General features: G+C 38.5%; 2 protein-coding genes across 10 annotated transcripts in view; one reads left to right on the top strand and one right to left on the bottom strand.

Annotated features, from left to right (window-relative positions):
* Positions 1–3372: 3372 nt before the first annotated feature.
* Positions 3373–22664, bottom strand: LOC100986487 (zinc finger protein 540). Of its 7 annotated transcripts, none has more exons than XM_034945204.3 (6): positions 22299–22664; positions 19184–19234; positions 18955–19035; positions 17667–17793; positions 16314–16412; positions 3373–6021 (listed from the first exon to the last, which is right to left on the bottom strand). In XM_034945204.3, the coding sequence occupies exons 3-6, from the start codon at positions 18961–18963 to the stop codon at positions 4271–4273; spliced, it is 1986 nt and encodes a 661-aa protein (XP_034801095.1). In that variant the 5' UTR covers positions 18964–19035; positions 19184–19234; positions 22299–22664; the 3' UTR covers positions 3373–4270. The 7 variants fall into 7 exon arrangements, with proteins under 7 accessions (XP_034801095.1, XP_054959095.1, XP_054959096.1 ...); XM_055103120.2 differs by having other exon boundaries at positions 16314–16409; XM_055103121.2 differs by lacking the exon at positions 22299–22664 and adding an exon at positions 21972–22157 and having other exon boundaries at positions 16314–16409.
* LOC103784476 (zinc finger protein 571) overlaps positions 22518–22666 on the top strand; it is a 30257-nt gene continuing 30108 nt past the window's right edge. For all 3 annotated transcript variants that reach the window (XM_034945202.2, XM_034945197.3, XM_008960847.4), the window contains exon 1: positions 22518–22653. The gene's annotated coding sequence lies outside the window, so the exon portion shown is untranslated. The remainder of the gene's footprint in view (positions 22654–22666) is intronic.

Below are 22666 nucleotides of genomic sequence, written 5' to 3'. Positions count from 1 at the left end.
TTCACAAGACATTGTATTAGTCCATCTTCACACTGCTATAAAGAGCTACTTGAGATTGGGTAATTATAAAGGAAAGAGGTTTAATTGACTCACAGTTCCACATTGCTGGGGAGGCCTCAGGAAACTTATAGTCATAGCACATGGTGAAGGGGAAGCAAGGCATGTCTTACATGGTGGTAGGAGAGAGAGAGGGGGGTGGAGAACTGCCAAACACTTTTAAACCATCAGATCTCATGAGAACATACTCACTATCATGAGAACAGCATGGGGGAACCACCCCCATGATCCAGTCACCTCCCACAGGGTCCCTCCCCCAACATGTGGGAATTATAATTCGAGATGAGATTTGGGTGGGGCTTTTTAGCATTGATGAAATCAGGAGGTATCAGTGATAGTAAGGCTAATATATATATGTGTATATATATATATGATAATGAATCTAGATGATAATAGGACTGTAGCAATTCTCTTTTTCCATAATTTAAGCTGCATATGTATAGAACCAGAATATTCCAGTGCCTGCACATTTCAGATATATTTACTGAAAAATTGTATCATTTTGCTGACATTTTATTTAGCATTTTGATTTTTCTCTTTAATTAGGACTCATTTAAATTTTGGTTTTTAGTAACTATTCTCTCTAGTTTTATCATTTGGATTATGTCAGCCATGTATCATGAGCTGGGAAAATTCTGGTAACAATTATCCTTGAAGTTTTTATCAAACTAAAACAGATTGTGCTAGCAGACTGTGTTGTTCTAGCTTGTTCTATAGCTTAAGCTGAATTTACGTTTTCCATTTACTAGTTCACTCAAGCATGATTATGTTGTGTAAATTTCAATGAAGTACATTTTCTAGAAAAGACTTCATTAGCTCTGGAATTTTATATACATTGAAATGATACTACTTTCTTATAATTTGACATCCTAAAAGTAATGGTAATACATATACCCAAAGTACTAAAATCACACCCTAAAAATTAACAATTCCATAGAATCTTATAATATCCATTCCATGTTGAAATTTCCGTAATTGTTCCAAGAATATATTTCATAGATATTTAACAAGGATTTACTCTCAGGATCATACATTGTAACATTTTGGTGGTTCTGTCACTTTTTTTTTTTTTGAGACGGACTCTCGCTATGTCGCCCAGGCTGGAGTGCAGTGGTGTGATCTCGGCTCACTGCAACCTCCGCCTCCTGGGTTCAAGCAATTCTCCTGCCTCAGCCTCCCGAGTAGCTGGGATGACATCGATATCTCTGGTAATGTCCTTTTTAAATTCGTGACACTTATAACTGTGTCATCTTTTTTTTCTTTTTACTGGATTTGGAAAAATTGAATAAGTCTATAATCTGCTTATTACTTAATTTCTAATTTTAATTGCATTAACTAGTTCCTTCTTTTAGCATCTGCTTTATTTGGTACCTTTTTTTGTTTCTTGAGTTAAATACTTATTTTTTTCCCGAGTTTTATCAAGTGCCTACTATGCAAAAGGCGTCACAGTAGTGTTGAGGATACAGAGAACAAAATGTTCTATCCCCAAATCGTGGTTTTCTGTATGCATTAAGGGATGTTAATTTACCACTGAGTAGAGTCTTGGCCACATCCTACAGATTTCAGTATGTAGGCATTTCAATATCACTGCTTTCTGTTAAATCAATATTTAACTTTTGATTTCCAGTTTAATCCATGACTTGTATTATACATGTAGATGATTGTAAATTTGTAAGAGGAGGTGCAAATTATCACCAAATTACTTACTAATTGCAAAGAAAATAACATACCTTTACAATGGAGAGATCTGGCAGTCACTACCTTAACCAAATGTAGCATCACTAATAAAAGGACAACCTGCCATTATATGCCTCCTGTGTGTACAGACTGTATTATACCTATGAAGTATTCTTGCTAAAAATGTTTGACCAGAAGCAAATCAAGCTGCTGTTTAAGTTTCAGTTTGGAGACAGAGGAAAAAGAGGAACAACATTATGCAGAAATAAAATAAGACAAACCCAGAATCCAGGATATTCTACGACAACTGTGATGGACTCTTCTAAAAGCCAATAAAATGACATAAAGATGAGGGGCTGTTCAGTTTAAAAGTGACAGAGCAGGCCGGGTGCAGTGGCTCACCCCAGTAATCCCAGCACTTTGGGAGGCCAAGGTGGGTGGATCACAAGGTCAAGAGATCGAGACCATCCTGGCCAACATGGTGAAACCCCATCTCTACTAAAAATACAAAAATTACCCGGGCGTGGTGGCAGGCGCCTGTAATCCCAGCTACTCGGGAGGCTGAGGCAGGAGAATTGCTTGAACCCAGGAGGCGGAGGTTGCAGTGAGCCGAGATCACGCCACTGCACTCCAGCCTGGGCGACATGGCGAGAGTCCGTCTCAAAAAAAAAAGTGACAGAACCACCAAAATGTTACAATGTATGATCCTGAGAGTAAATCCTTGTTAAATATCTATGAAATATATTCTTGGAACAATTATGGAAATTTCAACATGGAATGGATATTATAAGATTCTATGGAATTGTTAATTTTTAGGGTGTGATTTTAGTACTTTGGGTATATGTATTACCATTACTTTTAGGAGATACAAACTGATTTAGGGGCAAAATGATATGATGTTTATAACTTAACTCTCAAATGGTATCGCAAAAAAATGTATTTTATAGAAAAACAAAGCAAAATATACATTTTCAAATCTAGGTGGAAGGTAAAATGGGTGTTCATTATAGAATGCATTCTATGTTTCTGTGTCTCAGAGCATTTTCATAATAAAATTAGTAAAAGATTTCTAAATAGACAGCTTTTTTCTTTTTTTGAGACAAAGTCTTGCTCTTGTCTCCCATGCTGGAGTGCAATGGTGCAATCTCAGCTCACTGCAACCTCCGCCTCCTGGATTCACGCGATTCTCTTGCCTCAGCTCTTGCCTCAGCCTCCTGAGTAGCTGAGACTACAGGTGGCTGCCACCACACCCAGCTAATTTTTGTATTTTTAGTAGAGACAGGGTTTCTCCATGTTGGCCAGGCTGGTCTCAAACTCCTGACCTCAGATGATCCACCCATCTCAGCCTCCTAAAGTGCTGGGATTACAGGCGTGAGCCACCATGGCCAGATAGCTTTCTTTTTTCTATCCATTTAATTTCTGTATTATTATGGGTAAATTCCCTCACACCTCTCTTTGATGCTTCAGCAGCTATATTCTAAGGTCCTCCCACTCACTACATCCTTAGGGTTTCTCTTCATCTTTAATTTTAGAACTTAAGCAATGAGGTCTGAATTCAGATCTTTACATTTTCTTTATATTCTAATGGAGTGCCTTAGTTATCTGGGCTGCATAACAAAATATCGTAGACTCAGTGGCTTATAAACAACTGAAATTTATTTCTCACAGTTTTGGAGGCTGAAAGTCCAAGGTCAAGGTGCCAGCATGCTTGGGTTCTGGTGAAGGCCCTCTTTTGCACTGTAGACTGCTGACTTCTTGCTGTAACCTCATGTGGTTGAAAGAGCTAGCTGGCTCTTTGGCTTCTTCTTATAAAGGCAGTAATTCCACTCATGAAGGCTCCACCCTCATGACCTAATTTCTTCCTAAAGGCCCTACCTTCAAATACCATCACCTTGGGATTCGTGTTTCAACATAGGAATTGTTACTTCCTAAAGGCCCTACCTTCAAATACCATCACCTTGGGATTCGTGTTTCAACATAGGAATTGTTACAGGAACACAAACATTCAGCCCATAACAGATTTTATCAAAGAAGTACTTCATGAAATATAAGTGATGAGTGGTTTTTCCAAATTTGTCATCTCCATTGCATCTTCCTATTAAGAAATCCACTAATAATAATGTTGATGATAATAAAAACAGTAATATCCAATATTAATCCAAAGCAGTTTGGGCCAGATAGTTGTTGCTGTATTATACATGTTGGAAACAACCACACTTTTAGGTGTGTTTCATTTTACAGCTGAGGTACCAAGAAGCAAATATTTTGTCTAATATCACACAGATAGTAGAGTAGTGGAAAGGCAATGATGATAAGTATATGCTGTTGCTAGAACACTTTTCCACAACTGTTACATTAACAGCTTTATTTTCTAGTGTGAATTTTCCTAAATTTAAGGAGAACTAAGAGGTATTTAAGACTCACACATTTATTAAGTTAATATGTGTAAAAAAACATCAACACATTGACAGAACTTCTGGCCATAAATATTTTGATATTCTATAAATAGAGCATGACATGGAAACTTTTTCTTATATTAAATTACATTATGAGTTTTCTGATGTTGATAAAGATGTGAATATTGTCTAAAGGCCTTTCTACATACCTTACACTCATAGGGTTTCTCACCAGTATGAATTCTCTGATGTTCAGTAAGGTGTGAATTAAGTCTAAAGGCCTTCCCACATTGTTTACACTCATAGGGTTTCTCACCAGTATGAATTCTTTGATGTATTCTAAGGTCTACACTACGACTAAAGGCCTTCCCACATTCTTTACATTTGTATGGTTTTACACCCGTATGAATTTTCTGATGTTCAGTGAACTGCCCACGCCGACTAAAGGACTTCCCACATTCTTTACAGTCATAGGGTTTTAAACCAGAATGAATTTTCAGATGTTCTTTAAGATTCCCTCTACGAATAAAGGCCTTTCCACATTCTTTACATTTATAGGGCTTTTCACCAGTGTGAATTCTCTGGTGTTCAGTAAGGTAGAAACCAAATCTAAAGGTCTTCCCACATCGTACACATTTGTAGGGCTTCACATCAGTATGAATTTTCTTATGTAGACTAATTTGAGAACGAACTCGAAAGGTCTTCCCACATTCCTTACATTCGTAGGGCTTCACACCAGTATGAAGTCTCTGATGTTCAGTAAGGACTGAACGAAGCATAAAGGCTTTCCCGCATTCCTTACATTCATATGGTTTCTCTCCAGTATGAATTCTAGAATGTACTCTGAGGTCACCACTATAACTAAAAGCCTTCTCACACACCTTACATGCAAAAGGTTTTATACCAGTATGGATTGTTTTATGCCGATTAAGCTGTCCACGCACATTAAATGATTTCCCGCACTCCTTACATTCATAAGGTTTCTTACCTGCATGAGTTCTTCTGTGTTCAGTAAGGTAAAAACTAAGTCTAAAGGTCTTTCCACATTCCTTACATTCGTAGGGTTTTACACCAGTATGAATTTTCTGATGACGGGTAAGTTGTCCGCATACACTAAAAGCTTTCCCACACTCCTTACATTCATAGGGTTTCTTACCTGTATGAATTCTCTCATGTTCTTTAAAGTAGAAAATAAGTTGAAAAACTTTTCCACATTCTTTACATTCATAAGATTTCTTACCAGTATGAATTCTTTTATGTTGAGTAAGTTCTAATCTACTAAAAAAACCCTTATCACATTTCTTACACATATAGGGTTTTTTACCAGTGTGAATTTTCTGATGTCGATTAAGTTGTGGGTAAAGAATAAAGGTCTTCCCACATTCTTGACATTCATAGGGTTTCTCACCAGTATGAAATCTCTGATGCAGAGTAAGTTGATAGCTATGACTAAAAACTTTCCCACATTTCTCACATTTACAGGATTTTTCACCAGTATGAATTTTCTGATGGAGAGTAAGCTGATAGACATTATTAAAAGTACTCCCACATTCTTTACAATCATGTTTCACATCAGAATCTATTTTCCCATGTTGAACCAAGTTTGAGTCACAGCTTTTCTCACTATTATGAATTCTCTGATTCAGAGTAAAAGAGGGATGTTTTCTATCAGTTGACATTTTTTTAGAGACGATTTTCTTTTGACTGATAGATCTTTCTTTAAGTCCCTGTTGACCCTCAAACTCACTTTTGTTCTGCCACTCATTTCTAAAAATGGATCCTTTCACATGAAGAGTTTTACTTTTTTCTATTATACTCCCTTTGGATAAACTGATTTCATGAATGTCCTTTTCTGAAGATAATTTCTTGGTCTTATGCAGGGATAACAAACCTGAAAGAAAACATAAAAGCAAACAAAAATTATTTTCCTGTAGCCAGCATAACATAAATTTTACATTTTCAAAATAGGAAACAAAGTGAAAACGGTTCTCACTAGAAGTCAGTGGCTTAAAGAATATTTCAATAAAGTTATATAATTTGAAATTAGGCAACATGAGCTTAGAAAATGAGAGATTATAGCCGGGCGCGGTGGCTCATGCCTGTAATCCCAGCACTTTGGAAGGCCAAGGCAGGTGGATCATCTGAGGTCAGGAGTTCAAGACCAGCCTGACCAACATGGTGAAACCCCATTTCTCCTTAAAAAAATACAAAATTGGCCGAGCATCATGGCAGGCACCTGTAATCCTAGCTACTCAGGAGTCTGAGGCAGGAGAATCACTTGAACCTGGGAGGCGGAGGTTGCAGTGAGCTGAGATCGCGCCATTGCACTCCAGCCTGGGCTACAAGAGCTAAACTCTGTCTCAAAAAAAAAAAAAAAAAGATTATATAAGATTGTGGTGATATGGCAAATAGTTTATTTACGTCAGTGGTTCTAAAATTTTATTGTGGATGAGAATCATCTGGGGAACTTTATCACAAATACTGCTATTTAGTTACACACAAGTCAAGTGAACCAAATCTACAGGAGTAATTTGGTATCTGAATTTTTAATAACTCCACTAGATGATTCTGATATAGATCAAAGTTTGAGAATCTCCACTTAACAATTTTAACAGTTTTTCTTTACTCTTAGAATAAAATCCAAACATGTTACCATATAATATAATATGGTCTTTGGTTACCTAAAGACCTCTTTCAAAGACATTGTCCTCCTTACTCCCTCTTATTATGACTTGCTTCTATTCAGCTCCTCGATTGTGTCATAGCATTTCCCATTTCATATAGTTTTCTATGGGATTTTTCATCTCCTAAAAATAATCTGTCCAGGGCTCTGTGAAAGGCCAACTCCTTCTCATTCTTAATGGTTGGTTAAATATCTCTTACACAGAAAGGCTTGCCCTACTGACTGTAAGGCAGTCTGTGTCCTTTATTCTCAATTCCAGCATCATGTTTCATTTCTTCATTTCACAATTTTCAAATGCATATCCACTGATTTTTCTTTTTGCTCTTTTGTTGATTTTCTGATCCCTAAACCTTCCCAAAGGAAGATGTAATCCTTATTTCATTCAACAGTGAATAACTACCCACTAGCATATAGCAGGCATTAAACAACTGACTGTACAATAATCATTGTCTTAAAGGAAATTATGATGATGAATGACAGATAAGTCATGTATAGGACAGCTGAATATCAGGACAATCACTTAATTTTTACATTTTTGTAACAATTACAAAGGAGCTCTAATCTCTCTCACCTTATTACAGTGATTAAATGCACTCTTTCCTACCTTACTTCCTTTACAGATCAGAACAAAAGTAAATCCAAGGTAGTTCAACCAAATGTATAAAATGAAAAAGCCCTTGTTTTGCCTACTCATCCTTTAAATGGCTATCCAGTTAAACAGAGATGTTTCCAATCCTGTTGTTCACTGCCTCCTGTGCAAAGAGATGTATGTTTACACAGCTGAGTTTTACTATTATTCAGCCACCTACTGGATGCTCACTCTACTGTTTTTTTCTTTTCTTTCTTTTTCTTTCTTTCTTTATTTTTTGAGACGGAGTCTCACTCTGTCACCCAGGATGGAGTGCAGTGGCACAATCTCGGCTCACTGCAACCTCTGCCTCCCAGGTTCAAGCGATTCTCCTGCCTCAGCCTCCTGAGTAGCTGGGATTACAGGTGCATGCCACCAAACCCAGCTAATTTTTGTATTTTTAGTAGAGACGGGGTTTTACTATGTTGGCCAGGCTGGTCTCAAACTCCTGACCTCAGGTGATCCACTTGTCTCGGCCTCCCAAAGAGCTGGGATTCCAGGCATGAGCCACTGCGCCTGGCCACTCTACTTTTTTTTTTTTTCCCCAAGACAGAGTCTTGCACTGTCGCCCAGGCTGGAGTACAGTGGCACCATCTTGGCTTACTGCAACCGCTGCCTCCCAGGTTCAAGTGATTCTCCTTGCCTCAGTCTCCCAAGTAGCTGGGATAACAGGCACCCACCACCACGCCTGACTAATTTTTTGGTATTTTTAGTAGAGACGGGGTTTCACTATATTGGCCAGGCTGGTCTCAAACCCCTGACCTTGTGATCCGCCCACCTCGGCCTCCCAAAGTGCTGGGATTACAGGCGTTAGCCACCGTGCCCAGCCCACTGTACTTTCTTTATAAGCTTTCTCAGATGATATCTCTTCTGTTCTCTTACATCTAAAACCAACCATTCCTATACTTGATAGAGAAGTATTTAAATGATTTGTATAGATATTGTAACAGGTGTGTGCCATGTTGAATGGTTTCTGGAAAAAATGAACAAAGAAACTCAACAATTTTAGGGAGAACAGAGTAACTGAATAGTATGAGGAGATGGCTGGGAGACTAGAAGTGTCAAGGAATCTTATTAACACAGATAAGTTAAATGAAAGCTGGAGGGTGGTAATCTAAATAAGAAAAGAGCCTTAAAAAATCTAAATACTGGCCGGGCGCAGTGGCTCACGCTTGTAATCCCAGCACTTTGGGAGGCCAAGGTGGGTGGATCACCTGAGGTTAGGAGTATTTTCTCAAGTAGATAGATCATAACCTGCTGGGGTTTTATTAGAGCCTAATGATATAGAGGAACGAAAATACCCAACTCAGCCCTCTAAGCTATCCTGTCACACCTAGCGATGGGGAAAAAACTGGAAGCACTGGTTAAGGTCCATCAGGTGGCACAGGTGCACCAAAAGACTGAGACCTAATTCTGGGACTGCGGAACACTCCTCTCCCCTTACACCTTATCACTGCACTCCTAAAGGCCTATTTACTATGTTTCCCATTACCCAGTACATCATGTTCACCTTCCAACAAAAAATTAGAAGGAAAACTAAAAGGCAAGAAACACTTTGATGAGAGTAAACAAGCATCAGAATGAGAGTCAGATATAGCAGGAATGTTGGAATTATCAGACCAGGAATTTTAAAAGACTATAAGAAATGTGTTAAAGGCTTTAATAGAAAAAATAGACAACATTCAGATGGATAATGAAAACAGAGAGATGAATATTCTAAGAAAGAATCAAAAAGAAATGCTAAAGATCAAAAACACTGTAATAGAAATGAAGAATGGCTCTGATGTGCTCACTAGTAAACTGGACACAGCTGAGAGTCTCTGCACTTGAAGATGTGACAAGAGAAACTTCCAACACTGAAAAGAAAGAGAAAAAATACTGAAGGAAACAGAACAGATATCCAAGAACTCTGGGGGTAAGCATAAAAGGTGTAAATACACATGATGAAAATACCAGAAGGAGGAAAATGAGCGAAAGGAAAAGAAGCAATATATGAAGTAACAATGAATGAGAATTTCTCCAAATTAATGTGAGACACCAAACCAGAGATCAGGAATGTCAGAGAACTGCAAATTAAAAACAACGAGATACCACTTCACACCTGTTAGAATGGCCAAAATCAAAAACACTGGCAACACCAAAGGCTGACAAGGATGTGGAGCAACAGGAACTCTCATTCATTGCTGGGGGAATGCAAAAATATTATAGCCACTTTGGAGAACATTTTGTCAGTTTCCTACAAAACTAAACCTATTCTTATCATACTACTCAGCAATCATTTCTTTGGTGTTTACCCAAATAAAATGAAAGCTTATGTTCATACAAAAACCTGCACACAAATGCATATAGCAGCTTTATTCAAAACTTCCAATACTTAAACAAAAACCAAGATGTCTTTTAGTAGGTGAATGATTAAGCTGTGGTACATCCAGAGAATGGACTATTATTCAGTGCTAAAAGAATAAGCCATCACAAAAAGATGTTGAGGAAACTTAAATGCATATTACTAAGTGAAAGAGACCAATCTGAAAAGGCTACATACTATATGATTCTAACTACATGATAGTCTGAAAAAGGCAAAACTATGGAGACAGTAAAATGCTCAGTGGTTTCTAAAGGTTAGGGTGGAGAGAGGGATGACTAGGCCAAACACAGAGAAATTTTAGAGCAGTGAAACTACTCTGTATGATACTGCAATTGTGGATACATGTCATTATATATTTTTCAAAGTTAATAGAATTTACAACACCAAGAGTGAACCTTAATGCAGACTGTGGACTTTGGGTGGTAATGATGTGTCAATGTAGGTTTATCAACTGTAACAAATGTACCACTGTAATGTGGATTGTTGGTAGTTGGGGAGGGTGTGTATGTTTGGGGACAGAGAGTATACAGGAAACCTGTACTTTCTGCTAAATTTTCCTGTAAACCTAAAACTGATTTTAAAAATAAAGTTTGTTAATTAATAGAAAGTTACTCCAGAAACTAGTAAAATATTGCAAAATATATATCTAGTATCTAAACTAATAAAATATTGCAAAATATATATATCTGATAAAGAAGTTGATTATAAGATATATAAAGAACTCTTACAAATCAAGAAGATAAAATGGATAATATCAATGGGAATTTTTGTGTCCTTGTATGAGAAAAAGAGTTCTTCAATACAAAAGCACAATTCATAAAAGAAAAAAAAGATACATTTGGCTTCATCAAAATGAAAAATATTTGTACTGCAAAAGATAAGATTAAGAAAATGAAAAGACATGCCATGTACCGCAATCTGGGAGAAAGTATTCGCAGATCATATATGTAAATAAAATGCTTATATTCAGAATATATTTTTAAAACTCTTGCAACTCAATAATAACACAAACAACCTAATTTTAAGAATGGGCAAAACACTGAACAGTCTTTCCGCCAAAGATGTACCAATAGCTAATAAGCAATTGCTCAACGTCAACCACAATTAGATACCACTACGCACACACTGGAATGGCTGTTCTCAAAAAGACAGGTAATAGCATGTGTTGGAGAGAAGACAGAGAAACAGAAACCCTCATGCATTGTTATTGGGAAGGTACACCGATATAGGTAGTTTGGAACACATTTTGGCAGTTTCTTATAACAGCCCCAAACTGTAAACAATACAAATGTCCATCACTGGTAAATAGATAAGTAAGATAAGGTATATCCCTACAACAGAACATATTCAGCAATAAAAGAGAATATATCACTGATACATGCTGCTTCATAAATGGACCTCCAGAACATTATGCTAAGTTAAAGAAGCCAGAGTCAAAAGACTGTACATTGCATGATCCCATTTATATGAAATGTTCAGAAAAGGAAAATCAACAAAAATGGAAGGTAGGTCAGTAGGTGCCTAAAGCTGTAGATCGAAGAAGGGATTAACTGCAAAGGGGCACAAGGGAACTTTTGGGGGTGATGGAAGTATTCTAAAACTGGATTGTCATGATTCCTGCCTAACTATAAATTGACTAAAAGTCACCAAGTGTGCACTTACAGTGAGTAAATTTTATGTTATGTAAATTATACCTCAATAAAATTGCTAAAAATTTTGATGGATAAAATTTCTGAACAGACACTTTTTACCAAAGGAGAAAAAGGAATGACAAATAAATGAAAATATGCTCATCACTAGTCATTAGTTAAATGCAAATTAAAATCACAATGAGATACACCTACACATCCACTAAAATGACTAAGATTAAAATGACTGACAATACAACAGGTTGGCAACAATGTGGAGCTATTGGACATCTAGTGGGAATGCCAAACAATATAGCCACTTTGGACCGTTTCTTTCTTTTTTTTGCGACAGAGTTTCACTCTTGTTGCCCAGGCTGGAGTGCAGTGGCGTGATCTTGGCTCACTGCAACCTCCGCCTTCCAGTTTCAAGCCATTCTCCTGCCTCAGCTTCCCGGGTAGCTGGGATTACAGGCACACGCCACCACACCCGGCTAATTTTTGTATTTTTAGTAGAGACGGGGTTTCACCATGTTGGTCAGGCTGGTCTCGAACTCCTGACCTCGTGATCCACCCACCTCGGCCTCCCAAAGTGCTGGGATTACAGGCGTGAGCCACCGCACCCAGCCCAGTTTCTTTTTTTTTAAATGAAGTTTTTACAGGTGTGTACCACCATGCCTAGCTAATTTTTGTATTTTTAGTAGAGACAGGGTTTTCCATGTTGCCCAGGTTGGTCTTGAACCCCTGGGCTCAAGCGATCCGCCTGCCTTAGCCTCCCAAAGTGCCGGGATTACAGGCATGAACTACTGCGCCCAGCCCAGTTTCTTATATATACTTATATAATCCATGAATCCCACCCTCAGGTGTTTAACCCAAGGTAACAAAGCATACATTAAAACAAAGACTTGTAAACAAGCACTCATAATAGCTTTATTCATGCCTGTGAAAGACTAGAAACAACTTAGATGTTCATAAACTGTTAACTAATAAGCAGATATGAAATACTATTCAGCAAGAAAAAGGAATTAACTACTGAGACTTCTAACTACTTGGATGAATCACATAAATATCAGAAGTAGAAGTAGTATGACACAGAATACTGCATATTCTGATTTATTTGATATGAAATTGTAGAAAAGACAAAATTAGGGAAAGAAGGCAACTTAGTTGCCTGTCACGGGCTGAGCTGAAAGTGGGGGAAGGGTACTGACTGTAAAGAAACATAATGGAAAGTGTTGACATGATAGATATGTTCTACATCTTGACTGAAGTGGTGATGATTACAAGACTCACGTGTTCGTCCAAAATAATTAAACAGATACAATTAATGAATTTTATTCTATATAAATCATATCTCAATAAAGCTGATTTGAAAAAAAATAGTAAGGCTGGCCGGGCGCGGTGGCTCATGCCTGTAATCCCAGCACTTTGGGAGGCCGAGGTGGGCGGATCACAAGGTCAGGAGATCGAGACCATCCTGGCTAACATGGTGAAACCCCATCTCTGCTAAAAATATAAAAACTTAGCCAGGCGTGGTGGTGGGCACCTGTAGTCCCAGGTACTCCGGAGGCTAAGGCAGGAGAATGGCGTGAACCCGGGAGGCGGAGCTTGTAGTGAGCCGAGATCGCACCACTGCACTCCAGCCTGGGCGACAGAGCGAGACTCCGCCTTAAAAAAAAAAAAAAAAGTAAGGCTATTTTCCAAAGCTCTATGTAATGCTCTAAACAAAATAATCCTGTATATTCCAGAATAAAAAATTTTAAGGAAACTATTAATTTCCTGTATTGACCACAGAAGAAATAAAAAGCCTAAGCAAATGAAATTCCATTGTGAAACACCTATCCTTGCAAACAATTTCATAGACATCTATCAAAGTTTTAAAGAACAGATAATTTTAAAGTTAGTTTAGCTACTCGAGAAAAGAGCAAAAAGAAAAGTTATCTTATCCTTTTTATAAAATTATGATAAGCAAAACAACTAAGCAGAATTAAGAACTTTAGAGGCAAACATTTTTAAGAAAGAATGAAAAACTATCATGATTTGCAAATGATCTGATTATATACAGCCCAAGAATTTCAACTAAAAAAAATCTGCAAATAAAATACAAATCAGAATTTGGCTTGATATAGAGGAATCAACATACTATATAGAACTTAATAGCCTTTTCTTCATAGTTTTAAAAATGCATTATTTTTTACATTGACAGATAAATTTTATGTATTTACTCTGTACAACATATTTTGAAGAATATATACATTGTGAAATGACTAAATCTGGTATACAGTAAATAATCAATGTTAACTGTTATTATTATTAACTCCTGATTAACAGAAAATAAAAAGTGAACGAGCTATTGAGATGCAAGTAAACTGAACACCAGTATTCAAAATATATTTACATCTTTCACCTCAAACATAACTCTCCTTTCCCTCCTGCCAATTCTTAGCTGATGATCTCCCTTATTCCTCTAATAAAAATGAAGCATTGAAAAGAAATACATAATACCACATCAATCAACCCACCTATATCCATTGTCGTATCTATAGTTCTCTAAATTTTTCTTGTGCACTGGATCCTACCTCCTTGTCCTCCAATTTCCATAATTATCCTTCCCTCTACTACAATTTTTCCCCTTTCTATAGAATCATTTTCATCTTAAAATCTCACATCTTGAAATAGACTCCTGGCCAGGCATGGTGGCTCACGCCCAGCACTTTGGGAGGCCAAGATGGGTGGATCATCTGAGGTCAGGAGTTCAAGACCAGCATGGCCAACATGGTGAGACCCTGTTTCTACTAAAATACAAAAATTAGCCAGGCGTGGCGGCAGGCGCCTGTAATACCAGCTACTCAGGAGGCTGAGGCAGGGGAATTGCTTGAACCCAGGAGGTGGAGGTTGCAGTGAGCCGAAATCATGCCATTGCACTGCAGCCTAGGCAACAAGAGCAAAACTCTGTCTCAAAAAAAAAAAAAAAAAAAAAGACTCCTTACATCCCATATCCTCTTCTAGCTACTAACCTCTTATCTAGTTCCCTCCTAACAGATTTCCCATTAGAAAAGTTTTCTATCTCACTGTCATCACTGCCTCACCTCCCATTTTATTTCAGCCACATCTAGCAGGCTTTTTTCACCTCTGACTCCACTGAAACCTTGTCCTCTTAACACAAGGTCACCACCAGCTTCTTTCCTGCCATATCCTATAGGCAGTTTACAGTTCAGTTGACCTCACAGATGACTACTCCCTTCCACTTGAAACATTTTCTTCATTTGACTTTTTTGGTACCACTCTCCAGGCTACTTGTTCTCAATCTACTTGCTGCCTCCTCTTCCTTCTCTGAATAGAGTGCCCTGGGCCTCAGTCTCTTTCTCCTCTGGCTCCCTTCATTCTATGAAACTCATTCGCTAAAGGGAGGGAATCAGCAAACTTTCTGTAAAGGACCAGACAGTCGATATCTTATGCACTGCGAGCCATATGACTTCTGTCTCAACTACTCAACTCTGCCATAGACAACACATAAATAATTAAGTATGGCTACGTTTCAATAAAACTTTATTTACAAAAACAGGTAGTAGGTCAGATCAGCCCTAAGTGATCTCATCCAGTCAGTTGATTGGCTGGACACCCCAGTTAATATAACTCATCCTACCATCTCTCTGTTCAACATCTCGATCTTGATGACAAGTAGGCATTTTAAATATATATACCTAAATCAGGACTCTATTTCCATCTTCCAAGCTATCTTTCCCATATGTCCATCTCAGCAAATTATATACACTTAGCTGCTTGTTCACCTATGATTTCTTGTTCACTCATACCCCATGGCATGTCTGTTAGCTCTACTTTCAAATCATAAGATGAATACAGCATCTTCTTACCACCCCTCACCACTACCATCCCAATCCAAGCTACCTTCACTGCTAATCTAGACTTCTGAAATAGCCTGATAACTGATCTTCCTACTTCCAATCTTGCCCCTGTTTAGTATATTCTTCACAGAGCATCTACAGTGATCATTTAAAAACATATTTTTGATTATGGCTTTCAATCACTCTTGGAAAAGAAAAATCCAAATTTCTTACTATGATAAACAGAACCATATAAGACCTGGCCCCTGCTCAGCTCTAAATTCATATTTAGTTAACTCTTCCCTACTCTGAATCTGCTCTGAGCTTTTCCAGTTCTTCAAACACACAAAGCTCACTTCTCTGCTGTGCTTGGAATTATTTTCTTCCAGATATTCACATGGCCTAAGCCTATACTGCACATCTCTGCACATATATTCTCTCTTCAAAGAGCCTTCCCTGGGCAGCCCACCTCAATTAAACCTGCCCAAACTCTATCTCTTTACCCTTCATAGGTTTCTTTCATAGCATGCGTCATTATTTAATATTATATATTCATTTGTTTACAGTTTACTATGTATCTCTGCTACTACAATGTTAACTCCATTAGTGTAGGGAGGTTTTGGCCTTATTCACCAAGGCACTGATAACACTTGGCACAGAGTGAGCACTCGGTAAATATATGCTGAATATGTGAAAGACTGAACTTTTAGGCATTAGAAACAAGCACACATGTCAATGGAGAAAAGATAGGAAGCAATTGATTGCACTAGGAAAGAGCATTCTCTTTACTGAAATGGAGAGTAATACGAGGGGAAACAAAAACAAAGACAGGTGGTAAGTAGGAGCCAAGATGAGGTTCTTTTGATAGTTCATGCTCAGATGATCTGTTTTCTTCCCTGTCTTAACCTTTACTCCAAAGGCCTGAGGCCTCTGAGAGTAACTCCCTAAACAGCATGCAAAGCCTGTGTATGCTCCCTCACCAGCTGGCCATGACTGGCAATGAGGGCTTCCATCTGCCTGATGAACTCTCAACTCACCGGGGCACTGTCTTCCTGTCACATCCCTCGCCGCCACGCAGGGCTCTTTCCCTTGCTCCAGTAAGGTAATCACATCTGGCTTTGAGCCAGAATATCCTGCTTACAAGAAAGAAATAAAAGAATATATAGAAGTAAAACATTGCACATTCAGAAACATTTTGAGACTTGGTTAAATTTATATGGATCAACATGATTTCGATGAAGACTTCGGAAAAAACTGACAGGATTAAAGAATATTCAACTTAGTGTAACCTCAGGATCCCAGAGAATAAAGAAACTTGATGGGCAGGGGAATTAAAATTCATCTAGGAGAATTTTAATTCATTTTGGAATTAAAACTCATACAGACTGGCTCTATTGAGAGGCAGTAGTTATTGAGGGCATACACTCTGAAGCCAGACTACGTGGGTCCAAATTCTACTCTACTGCCTATTGACTAATGATTGTAAACAAACTGGTTAAATTATTTGGGCCTCAGTTTTTTCATCTGTAAAATGAAAATAAAAGTAGTACCTTTTATTTTCTTTTTTTCTTTTGTATCTCATAGCTAGTACTTAGAATGATGCCTGGTATATAGTAAGCACTCTATTAGCTATTATTATTTTTGTTGTTGTTAATTTACTTAGAGCAAAACAAGAAGCTTCCTAAAATATTTCTAGGTTCTTGCTAAGATATTCATTTAAAGTTAGATGCTAAGTTAATAAATTTTATTTTACTTTAACTAATTTCAACTTTTATTTTAGATACAGGGCCATACGTGCAGGTTTGTTACCTGGGGATATTGTGTGATGCTGAGGTTTGAGGTACGTTTGATCCCACCACCCAGGTACTGAGCATAATGTCCAATAGGTAAAACTTACAATCACAAATCAGTAAGAGAAAATATTTGTTTTAGGAAGTAGAATGCATTCACTTTAATTTTAAATCAATGTTATTGGTCTGAACCATGACATGTAAATTGTAGACCCTGGGTAGGGCTGTTATCCTCGCAGGCATGTTACCAAATAACAGAGCATCCATAGCAATTCTGAGCTCAAATGCAATGTGAAACCTGATTTCATTGACATTGGCTTTGGAGTAAATGCCACAAAATTCAAATCCAGTTTCTTAACTATTAAGGAAGAAGTAACTACAGGAATGGATTAAGGAACATTTCATGAGGCTCAGTGAGGTATGGTGAAAATGAAAGCATTTAGTGGAAGTGCCATTCACAAACCATCAAAGTTCAGTCCATTCCTTGAGGAAGAGAGAAGAAATTCAGCTAGTTTCTTAGTAATTAGTCCTAAATTTGTGGAAGAGAAAGCTACTATTTCAGATAACAGAGTCTACATTATTTGACATAGGTGACCTTACCCAGTGAGACCAAGTTATTATAATTCTCCAACATCACATCTCTGTACAATTTCCTCTGGGTAGTGTCCAGGCACTCCCATTCCTTCTGAGAGAAGTCTATAGCCACATCCCTGAACGTCACCAATGCCTGAAACCATAAACCAACATATTACTGGTGAAATTACAGAACAAGTATTTTAAAAAGAAGAAAAGGAGATAAAAGGTTTCATTGCAGCAAGGGGTACTATACTAAACTCTAGGCTGGGGCTGAAAGCTTATGATAAAGATAGAAGAAAGGAACCAGGTGTTCTAAAGCAGAGTCACCTCATTTTCTTGAAGAATCCAGCCACTATATGCAAAATTTCCTGTATATTATGGGGTTCTTTAACTACTCAAAACATTTCTGGGAACAAATAAATGTTTCCCAATTCAATTAAACAGTGGATACAAGCAAATAAACTATATTTCTACCTCAAAAATTCTCAATAAATTATTACTTAATAATAAATACTTTAAGAAAAACCACTTAATAAATAAAAAGAATCCTATATCCTCTTTTTCCTTTCAGTTTATCTGTCTATCTATCGATCAATCGATTGATCAATCGAGACGGAGATCTCACTCTGTTGCCCACGCTGGAGTACAGTGGTGAACTCAGAAGTTCAAGGCCATAGTACCTCACTGCAACTCTGGGAGAATACAATTAACGAATATTTATGTATCTGGATGATTTTCTTATAAGTACTACACACCTTCTTTTTTCTTGAGATTAAGAATATTGATGTAATGAACCAGAATCATACTGATGTCAAGACTAGCACATTCCGTTTAACCACAAAATGCGTCTTACTATGGGTTTTCACCTCAGAGATTCTCAGGAAAGATCCCCTGGCCTCTCTATAAGCAGGCCCCAACCACATACTGAAACTGAGGCCAATCAATATTAAACTGCATTTTATCTACAGACACAGGATCTGTGGAAAACTGCAGTGCTTTCCTATGTGTAGTCAAATGATTCCATTCTTGGTTTCATCACACCTCAGATCTGACAAAGGATGGTAAAGTACCTCCCCCTCTAGGAACTTCATGTCTGTTCCATCTCTGCCCTAGACAGAGACTGAGTACCCTGAATGAGTTGGTCAATGTGCATGTGGATACTGGTTAGAAAAGAGAGGGGGCCCATGGGAGGAGCTTGGAAATGTGGGGATGAAGAAAAAATTCTTAGGAAGTGTCAGCATAAAGAGTGAAAATGTTCACATGATCTTTAAAAACAAAATAATCTAAAAAGGAAAGAGAAACTGTGACTTACATGGGCCATGGTTTTACACTCACAAGAACTGCTCAGTCTTCCGCAGGATTATTCTGCTGGAGAAGCAAAGTTCTGAGAAGCCTGAGTTAGAGGAGAAAAAAATGAGACAGTGAGACTAGGTCTGCCTCAGAGGTAACAATATGATATAAATTAATAATCTTTTATTTTCCACTGTTGCTTGCAAATACCTCCCCCCTACACTTCCCTCACCTCCCTCCAACACACTCACCACAGCAAGGGAACCTGGCTGTACGAGGATGGACACAGTGCAGAGGTTATCCTGCATTAGAACACATGACCAATATTTCAGCAGGAGAGTTCTGGGCCAATCCCCACTATGAGGATACTGATCTAGGCCCAAGGCTGGGATGTTCAGAATTGCCCAGAGTAGATTCTCTTCCCTCAATTCTCACCATCCAAAGGGGACAGACCACATTATCCAAAGCAGACTGCCTTCATGGCCTTAGGAGCTTCCTGGCCTCCCCAGACTTAAAAACGAAAGATAGAACAGACTAGGAGTTCGCAACCTATGGCCCATGGGCCAAATCTGGCCTGCCCATATGTTTTTGTAAATAAAGCTGGAATGGAACACAGCTATGCTCATGTGTTTACTTCTGACTATGGCTACTTTCAGAAAGCTACTATAGCCAAGTTGAGTAGTTGCAATGGAGATTGTATGGGCCACACAGCCTAAAATACTTCCTATTTGGTCCTCTATAAAAAACATTTGCTGGCTGGGCGCAGTGGCTCACGCCTATAATCCCAGCACTTTGGGAGGTCAAGGCGGGCAGATCACCTGAGGTCGGGAGTTCAAGACCAGCCTGACCAACATGGAGAAACCCCGTCTCTACTAAAAATACAAAATTAGCTGGGTGTGGTGGCGCGTGCCTATAATCCCAGCTACTCAGGAGACTGAGGCAGGAAAATCGCTTGAATCTGGGAGGGGGAGGCTGCAGTGAGCTGAGATCGCCCCATTGCACTCCAGCCTGCGTAACAAGATTGAAACTCCGTCTCAAAAACAAACAAAAAACCAAAGAAACAGTTGCTGATCCCTGGCATAGACAATCCATGATGGCCTTTATCATTGCAAAATTATACTTGCACGCTGGGATCCCTTTTCCTAGCCTGAACTAGAACTCCCACAATCCTCAGGGCTCACCACTCCCCATTTCCCTCAATCAGAAGAGTCCCCAGGGTCCCTGCAGGACATCATTCACCCTCCCTTCTCCCTCAGTACCCAAACTAGAGGGAGAAGTAAATATATGGCCCTGGAAGCAATAAAAAAAAATCAACTTTTATGTGATGCATACCTTATATATAGCTATTTAATCCTTAGAACAGTTCTACAATGTCATTATTATCTCCACTTCAACATCAGAAAAACAGAAACCTAAATCCACTGTTAATAAACAAGACATCTGAGTTCTGAATCCACAATTCTCCAACTACAAAGCCAGTTCTTTTTCAACTGTGCTCTTGTCACTGATACCCAGAATTTCTTATTACGCCTAATAAAACCCAAGCGTGAATAATGACTTGGGTTTAATGACTAAAAGCTATTAAATGTTGCTACTTATTAAGATAATATACGTTAAAGTGGCAAATAGCATTTTATATTTACAACACAGGAACATTGAATAGACTGATAATAACATGTTAAACTGGAGTAAAATAGATGCCCTCACGCCATGTTATACACTGGTGCCACCTTAAAGAAGGTAAATTAGAAATTTATATTAGCAGAATTTAATAATATGAGCCGGATGTTTCAGTAATCCCACTCCTATGACCCTGTCTAAGGAAAATAATTATATATGTTCACTAGGATATATGCAGACAGGTGCAGATAGACTAATTTTAAAATGGAAAAAGCTAGATACAAACATAAATTAGACTTCAATAAAGAACAGGTTAAATAAATTCTAGTGTATCCATATAATAGAAAATAAAGTAGCCATCAGAAATAATATAGATTGGGAGTCTGCAAACTTTTCCTGCAAAGAACCACATAATAAATATTTCAGGCTTTGTGGGCCAGCTGGAGGATCCCTTGAACCCAGGAGTTCGAGACTGCAGTGAGCTATAACTGCACCACTGCACTCCAGCCTGGGTGAGACAGTGAGAGCCTGTCTCTTTAAAACAAACAAATACAGTATCTGCAAAGTGCAATAAAATGATGCACAATAAAATGAGGTATGCCTACATTATCATTAATGTTGACGCGAATATCTTCAAACAAGAGGGAAGAAAGTGCATTTGTCTATAAAAGGGCAACACAACAGATCCTCGAGGTGATGGAAATGATCTATCTTGACTATCAATGTCAACATTCCTGGTTGTCATATTATACTACAGTCCTGCAAGATGTTATCATTGGAGAAGACTAAGTTGAAGATAACACACAATGTCTCTATTATTTCTTACAACCTCATATGAATCTACAATCATCTCAAATTTAAAAAAAAAATTTAAGGAAGTTTTAAGAACTTCATTTTCAAATATTTGCTAGATGAATTAAGTTTTTACCCCCTTCAAATCTTGAAGGCAAATTAATGCTGCAGGTTGTACTGTTCAATAGGAAGACTATTAGCCATATATAGCTGTTTACATTTAGATTTATTAAAATTGAACACAATTTAAAAAATTCGTTCCTCAATCAAACCAGCCACATTTCAATTCCTCAATAGCCATATGTAGCTAGTGGCTACTATATTGGAGAGCACAGATATAAAAAATGGAACTCAGTTTTGCAGAAATTCCTATTAAAAAGCATTGTTCCAAAGCGTTACACGACTGACACCCTCACTTTACAGGTGAGAAAACTGAAGCCAGGAGATATCACTATAATACAGCGCTGCACACAATCGTGCTCATTCTCACCATATTATGCTCACACACTTCTTTCCCCACATTCACTGCCACAGGCGAACTCTCAATGAATCATTCACTACATTTATATAACTTCATGGGAATCTATTTTAAATTCATGACCATGCAAAGAAAAATCAATTTCTTACAGGTTATAAGATACTCAGTCGCAGGCTGAATCTGATTAAACAGACATCAGTCACCCTCAAAGCTATAATCAAACCATTCCCAAGACCCTTCCGCACACAATACTAAATGCGCCACTAATAGCCTCAAGCATAATCTGACGCACATCACACAGGCATGGCCACTACCCACTCTGCACCCACAGAGGACACTCGGACACGCGCGCGCACAGACCCACACACACACGGCCGCAAAGAATGCGTCACACTTCCGAACCCCGTTGAGCAGCAACCCGGTATCGTGGCCACTGCGTCACGGCCAGAGCTGTCAGAGAGAAATCCAGACCTTACCTGACAGCCTTTTGCAGCTCTTCTAGCCCGGGATGACATTCCCCTGAAGGCACCACGGCAAGACTCAACCTCTTTGTGTGAGATTCTCTGGAATTTCTGGGGCGTTACTTGAGTATAATGAAATAGGGTAGGCTCGGACCATAGTAGGGTAAGTCCCACAGTTCGAGCAAGGGAGCCTCAGGGATCGTTCTGTTCTGGAGCGCCGGACCCGATCTTAGCTGCTGGGCCTGCGCAGACACGATCCGGCCGGTTTCCAGTTGTAGACTACATTTCCCGAAGGCCCCCGCGTCGCTGCGCAACGTCGTACACTTACGCTGTTATGTCTTGACGCACAGAGCTTGTCTGCGCCGGCCAGGTGAGTGGGCGGC

The sequence above is a fragment of the Pan paniscus genome, chromosome 20 (assembly GCF_029289425.2).
Source record: "Pan paniscus chromosome 20, NHGRI_mPanPan1-v2.0_pri, whole genome shotgun sequence".
In the NCBI taxonomy this organism is placed as follows: domain Eukaryota; kingdom Metazoa; phylum Chordata; class Mammalia; order Primates; family Hominidae; genus Pan; species Pan paniscus.
The sequence above is the reverse complement of the archived record's forward strand: the minus strand, read 5'-3'. Positions and strand labels throughout refer to the sequence as shown.

What these genes read in the sequence shown, in the direction of transcription:
- LOC100986487 (XM_034945204.3), bottom strand. An exon ending in TAATAACTTGGTCTCACTGG is followed by an intron (nt 16,413 to 17,666) that starts GTAAGGTCACCT and finishes CTTTCTTGTAAG; the next exon opens with CAGGATATTCTGGCTCAAAG. An exon ending in GACAGGAAGACAGTGCCCCG is followed by an intron (nt 6,022 to 16,313) that starts GTGAGTTGAGAG and finishes GTTTTCTTTCAG; the next exon opens with GTTTGTTATCCCTGCATAAG.